Source organism: Terrapene carolina, unplaced genomic scaffold (genome assembly GCF_002925995.2).
Source record: "Terrapene carolina triunguis isolate 2854851 unplaced genomic scaffold, T_m_triunguis-2.0 Scaffold141, whole genome shotgun sequence".
Classification (NCBI taxonomy): Eukaryota; Metazoa; Chordata; order Testudines; family Emydidae; genus Terrapene; species Terrapene triunguis.
Window position 1 is genome coordinate 3,395,867 of NW_020664492.1, and position 6,966 is coordinate 3,402,832.

Here is a 6,966-nt window from a genome sequence, read left to right on the forward strand (position 1 = left end):
AGTTGGGTGTGTCCCTACATGTGTATGCTGGTGGAAGTGTAAAACCAGGAGCGTGTCTGCAGTTTATCACAGCAGCACAGTGTCAGAGGGAGCCCAGGCTGGTGGGTCAGAGGGCTCAGTGGTACCCCACTTCCAGGTGGCACCCCAGGAGAAACCTGTCACACTAGGATTAAATAATTTTGAGTTGCATAAAACCTCTTAAAACGTTTATTTTTTCAACAAGTGTTTATGTTCAAATGAGGCAGGCATTCTTAGAATTGTCATTTTGACTGATCTGACTGCCGTCTATTGAAAGACAGCGACTGTCAGAGACACTGCATAGAATTATGTACATTTCAAAATGTTACTAATCCAATCCACTTTCAAATAAGAACTTGTGAACATTAAGCATTGTGTAAAACCACATGCAAAAATTGCTATAAAGAAGCTTAAATAGAACCAAACTTGCAGGTTTTCAGAAAGGATATTTCAATATTAAAAAAATATACTGTGTATTAAATTGAGCATTTCAAGTAACTTAAATATCTTCAGCAAACAAAGAAATTGTTCTTAGAACAAAAAGCTAATGAATGGCTATTTAGACACCAATTTCTCAACACAGTAGTTAGCCTGTGTGAAACCATGTGTAATCTAAATAAAGTGAGTACACCATTAAAAACAAACATACATTTAGCAGGACTGATTAACTATTACATTTCTATATTTACAAAAGTGCTTAGCATAAAAATATTACCTAAAAAAATATAAATTTTATTAGTATCATTTGGCTTTACACATACTACTAGATCTGCACTTTGGAAGGAGAAACATAGTATTTACACTAAGTTTAGGCAACTTTCCTATATCTTTAAACAAGTCTAACAAATCTCCACGCAAATGTACCCTTATCCAAATTATAATTTATCCTATTTGGCTCACCATAAATATAGCAATTCATTAAATACTAAACAATATAAATAACTTTATCCATTGTCTGCTGCGTTAGTCCCTAATACAGGCTGCCGACAAATGGGGCAAGTAGAATTTTCAGAAAGCCAGCGATCAATACAATGAATATGAAACTCATGCATGCATGGTAACTGCCTTAGCTTGTTCCCTGTTACATATTCATTGATACAAACACTACATGTTTTACTTATTTCACTCTCTGTGTGGCTGTCCCCATAGTTCCGGGTAGACAGATTGTCAATCTGCTCTTTGGTTAAACCTCTCAAGTGCTCGTCGTCGTCATCTTCATTTAGCAAGAAGAAATGTGCAAGACGAAGAATAGGCAGTGTTCCATTTTCAACCAAGTTGTTTGCCTCTTGAGACTGTCTGCTCTCCCGATTTTCATTATTGAGACTATAATGTTGAGTCCCATCATTCTCTCCATTTGTTTCACTACTGCCTTCTTCAACATATCTATGCCTAATTGAAGTCTCACTTAATTCACTATTATCATTTACTGTGTGAGAGTTATTCAGCTCTGATTGCATATCTGATAAGTGCTGACTGCCCCTCTGAATTTCTGAATTCGATTCAGTCTCCATTAAGGAGCTTAGTTCTCCAAAACCAGTCATAATTTGCCTTAGAATTGACCGAAGAGCCACTGATGAAGGTTCACCAACCCCAGTTTCTGAAATCCTACGAAGAGGTATCCGTATAGTGCTAACGTAGGTTCGTATACCTGCACGTTCTGATCGGGAAATTGTACGGCGAAATCCACCACTATCACTTTCGAAAGTAACTGTGTTTTCTGCCATTCCCACTCTAGAGCGCGTTCTACTAGCAATACTATCCCGATCTCTATTTTCCCCAGGACGAATTCTTCTCACCTGAAGATCTAGTGTAATAGTTGGATGTCTTCTAACTGCAGCTGTTGATCTACCAGATTCATCCTCTTCCAATGTTATGCCCAATGTTGGGGCTGAATTAAAAAATTGTGGCGTCTGTGTGCTACCTACTGTTTGTTCATCTGGCTCAGAGGGCGGCTGAGCTGTATATCTCCTAGTAGACCTTCTAGAGATTTGCTGTAAATTCCTACTTTGCCTCAGACCAAGCTCCTCAGAATTAGTAGAGCCATCTTGTCTTTGCAATGGAGAACGGCTTCGACTACTCAAAGTAGATCTTAACCTTAGAATTCCTAGTCTTTGTCTTGTATTCATCTGAACATTAGCTCTAGCTCTACCTCTCTGGAGACCAGTGGATGTAACTGTTTCCTGCATTTCCCTTCGCCTAACAACACTGTGTTCACCAGTGTCTGAAGAAATATTACGTGCAGTGCTTCTTGTTCTGTAAAGGCCTGTTGACTCCCTAGTTCTGCTTCTGAGCCTTCCCAAGACAGGAGAAGAGGTTTCTTCAGCGCTTTGTACCACAGAATTTCTCACAGTTCTGGTCCTTGCAGTGTTAGAAGTTTCACCATTAGAATCTCTTGAGGTCCTGCTCCTAGTTCGTGTAGCTACTGGACTGACTGCTCTTTGATGTCGATTGTCCATATGCATTGTGCTAGTATCCAAGTGTGAAATGTCCATATATTCATCACCAGAAGCTTCAAAACTAGTATGTTCATGATTTATGTTGATTTCAAGACTAAACCGGAATTCCCCACTATTTGGATTTGTCCGACTCACAGCTCTCCAAGTTTGGTTCCCACTCTGTCCACTGCGAGTAGCATTTCCTGTGCGACGAAAGGTGTTCAGCCACTCTAGCAGAGAGTCACCATTTGAATTTTCCCCAAGAACCTCTGAATCTGTAAGCAGATAAAGAACTCTTATTTTTCTAATGTTTAAAAGCTTACACATTTTGCATACCATGATGCATTCTAAACCATGTATTACCTATAAGCCTTTTTTAAAGCTCTCTTCCTGTTTCAGTAGTATGTGAGATATATGGCTATATTGATGCTGTTTTGCTGAAGATAAACCTTTGCCTTTAGTATGCAGTGTAATAGATTCCAAAGGTCAAAAGGGACCATTATGATCATCTAGTGTGACCACCTGTTTAACACAAGCCATAGAATTCCCCCAAAATAATTTTTAGAGCATATATTTTAGAAAAAATCCAATCTTGATTTTAAAATTGCCAGTGATTGAGAATCCACCACAATCCTTTGTAAATTGTACCAATGACTAACTACCCTCACTGTTAAAAAATTATGCCTTATTTCCAGTCTGAATTTATCCAGCTTCAACTTCCAGCCACTGGGTCACCTTATATCTTTCTCTACTAGACTGAAAAGCCCATTATCAAATATTTGTTCCCCGTGTAGGTACTTATAGACTGTAAATCAAGTCGTCCCTTAGCTTTCTCACTGGTAAGATAAATAGACTGAGCAATTTGAAGGGCATGTTTTCTAATCCTTTAATCATTCTCATGACTCTTCTCTGAACCTTCCCCAATTGATCAACTTCCAAGCTGAAAAAAGGTAATTAAAGGAGACTAGGATTTTAGTGATTTACAAAAGGTGTAGTCATTATTAGATGTCACAAAATGGATTCTAATTCCATTCATCTGATGCTGAAAATGCAATGTAATCATGGTTTTCAACAGCCTCTGAAGATTTAAATGAGATCCATATAGATGCTCCACATTGGATTTATTTGTAACATTTTTTAAGTCCAAGTTGTAATTATGGGTAAGGAGAAAAAGGCACTGTGTTTTCTGCTTTACAGGTGTTTCCATTTGCTAGATTTTAGTATACGTGCAGTACTATAAAGAAGAGTTCCCGACGCACCCATACCCATTGATTAAACAAGTGGTCCCCAAACTGTGGGGCCCGCCCTCCTATGGGGCATGGAGGACTGTCCGGGGGGTACGGCGGGGCCCTGGCCTGTCCCCATAGGGGTGGGAGTGGGGAGGGACCACCACCCAGCCCTACTCTGCCCCCAGCTCCGCCCTGGCCCTGCCCCCACTCCCGGATGCTGGTCCTCTGTCTCCACTCCTGGCTGCAGCCCCTGGCCCACCTGTGACTCCACACATGGCACGGGGGGCACAGGCACATTCCATTACTTCTGGTGGGTGGGTGGGTGGACACAAGAGGAAAAGTTTCCTCTGGTACCACTGGATCAAATTGTTTAAAAAAGTGGGGGAAGAAGTCACATGGAATCATCAAGCCCACACATGTGCACTGAGGATTATATACAGATAATCAAATGTGATTAACTGATTTTTAGTTTTATAAAATCAAGGCTATAAATATAAACAAAACAATTCATTGAAAATAGTTTAATTAGATTATAAGATATCACTTAGTTGTTGATTAAGTCATCACATCCAGTCATAATACAGGATGAAAATTTATGGAGTATAAATCCTCATGCGTCAAGGCACAGGCCAGCCACTAACTGCCTGGGGTTAGGAAAAAAAGTTTCCATTTGGACAGGTTATTTAATAACTGGGTATTATGAATTTTCTTGCACCTTTCTCTCAAGTATTGAACACTGGCCACTGTCAGAAACAAAAACTTTGGATTACAAGGACTAATGGCTCTCAAGTATATGAAAAGCATACATGAAAGATATATGCACCACAACATCTATGATTTTGCTTTCCCAATCAGTTACACACAATGACTTAATCAAAGTATTTCTCCTACAAGCTGGGATGGAATAAAGACTTCTTTTTAGTTTAATTTGGAAAGCATTCATATGCTATGGGGATGGAATCAATACAAGCATTTGTTTTCTGATTATGTGAATTTATTCTACTTACGTGAATTTATTCTAAGCTGCTAGGTTGCTGGTATGCTAAGATGACTGCCTATTACGTATTATATACTATTCTCTCTTTATGCTTCCTCACTTGTCTGTATCTACCTGTTGTCTTGTCTTACCTTTAGATTGTCTATTGTTTTATTGTGCATTTGTACAGTGCCTAGCACAATGGGATTCTAAGTCCATGAGTGGGGCTCCTGGCTGCTACAACACTAGAAATTTTTCACTTGACCACACTACTACAACTTATAGTCTTCATCAAAAAAAACCTGGCTAATCATTCGGCGTTCTCTCAATGGTTAATGAGAACACAGACAAGATATTTCAATTTTAAAGTGCCACATTTTTACTGACTACTTAGAATTATTCCTTGGACTCTGGAAAATTAAGTCTGTTTCCCTGCCCAAATCTTTTCTTCTACCCATTTATATGTACAGGTTTCCTTCCTGCCCACAGAGAGGGATGTTAAGTTTTGGGAGGATTTTGTTTACAGAAAAAAAAAAACGACTCCCACTCCGAAAAATAAAAACCCCTCGTCCCTATTCACATAGAGCAAGATTTTGGCCCAGCCAGATTCATGAAGGGAAGAAGTTAATCAAATGTTGGGCCATTAATTTGGGAATATCCACTTAACTATTGATAGTCTTTTTTAACCTAAACATCTATCTAGGGAGATAATATTAATTTCAACATAGAATTTACCTTGTTTTAAAGAAGGGAACGTTTTTTTTTTTTTTTTTTTAAAGATTAACTTTAGTTTTTCAGATGGATATCACTTCTCTCCTTATGTTAGCTGTTTTGACAACTTCTATAATAAATAAGAAAATAGCTTAATCTATCCTTATTTTTAAAAGGCAGAAACAAATAAGTAAATTATTTCTGTGCAAATATTGCTTTTTGGAGGGGAACGGTCAGGGTAAGTAATTTGTTGCAAATCTAAATCAGTTATTGTGAAGTACTATACGTTAATTTACTTTCACATCATTAGGATACATTCTATTCATTTTGCTACTTGGAGAAAAAGAGCTACATAGAACAAAGAAACAACTGACTTAGCATGGATGTCACTTGAACAGGCCAGTATTTTAATATACCCCCCCCAAAAAATAAAAAAAATCAATGCTTTACGCATAGAAGTAAATGAAGAAAGCTTACCTCCAGCAGTTTCTCCTTCACCTTCCCTATTTTCTACATCAGTTTGGGATGCTAGATGCTCCTTTGCCCCCTCTAAACGTTGCTGTAGCTCTTCTGCTGTTATTTCTCCTGAAATAGTTCACATATTTAGGTAATATATGCCCTCAGCCTTTCAGTAAGATATTTTGATTGTCTCAAAAACGTTTGCATATTACTTGTTTATACATGCATAACAATGAAACTGTTTCCTATATTTTTTTTTGTTACTGACAATTTTCAGAAATAAAGTAAAAACAGTAAGACATAGGAGAGACACCAGCATGATTATAAAATTACAATCAATACAAATATAGACAATAGAATAAAAAAGTAGGCACCAGAAACAAAGAGGCTACATGTATCTAAGCAGAAGACTGCATGTCATTATAACCTGCCAACCTATTAGCATCAGTATGTTCTAGGAATTCAGATGCTGAAGAAATTCTCTTCTATACAAGGTGTACTTTAAGTATATTTGTAAATGAATATTTTAATTATTGTATGTGTGCCCAGAGGTTGTAACTTAGATGCATATTATAAATCTAAACATTATGCTGTGAGGATGAATTTTTGTTTCACAAGCTTTAATACCCATTTAAAATTGTTCATTTTTAAAGAGCGATGCCATCAACTTTAAAAGAAAAAAAATCTCACTTTTCAGTCATTCCCCAGACACACAGACCAAATTGTACTTTCAGTTATGCTGGCATAACACCATTCTAGATTTATACCGGTGTACTGTCTCATCTGCTGTAACCATCCATATCTTACCAGGAGTGCCAAGAAGATTGTGGTCTCTCATTAATCTGTAGTCTTCATCACTGAGTTCATTAATGAATTGGTAATAGGCCTCCTCTCTGCTAAGGCGCTCCTGCTGCCACTGTCTCTCATCTTCACCATGACTGTGTTCTAGGGGAGAGGCTTGTTCATCATCTCCCCCCAAACGAGACCTAGATCGATCCATGCTGAGATAAACAGGCTGTTCTGAACAAAACCAAAGATCAGTACAGTGAAGTATAACTCCGAGTTATCAGTTGCTCAGTTTCTCATTTAACCTAGTTTACCTATTAATATGAACTTGACGTGAACTAGGTTGTATGTC

General features: G+C 38.0%; 1 protein-coding gene across 2 annotated transcripts in view; it reads right to left on the reverse strand.

Annotated features, from left to right (window-relative positions):
• Positions 1-203: 203 nt before the first annotated feature.
• Positions 204-6,966, reverse strand: part of LOC113406840 (E3 ubiquitin-protein ligase RNF6-like) — a 12,523-nt gene continuing 5,760 nt past the window's right edge. The window contains exons 2-4 of one of the 2 annotated variants that reach the window (XM_026653621.2): positions 6,636-6,848; positions 5,847-5,954; positions 204-2,728 (exon numbers count right to left, since the gene is read on the reverse strand). In XM_026653621.2, the coding sequence (XP_026509406.1) occupies positions 963-2,728; positions 5,847-5,954; positions 6,636-6,828 (2,067 nt within the window). In that variant the 5' untranslated portion in view covers positions 6,829-6,848 and the 3' untranslated portion in view covers positions 204-962. Of the gene's footprint in view, positions 2,729-5,846; positions 5,955-6,635; positions 6,951-6,966 lie in introns of those variants that run through there. The other variant, XM_029911978.1, reaches the window with a different exon arrangement.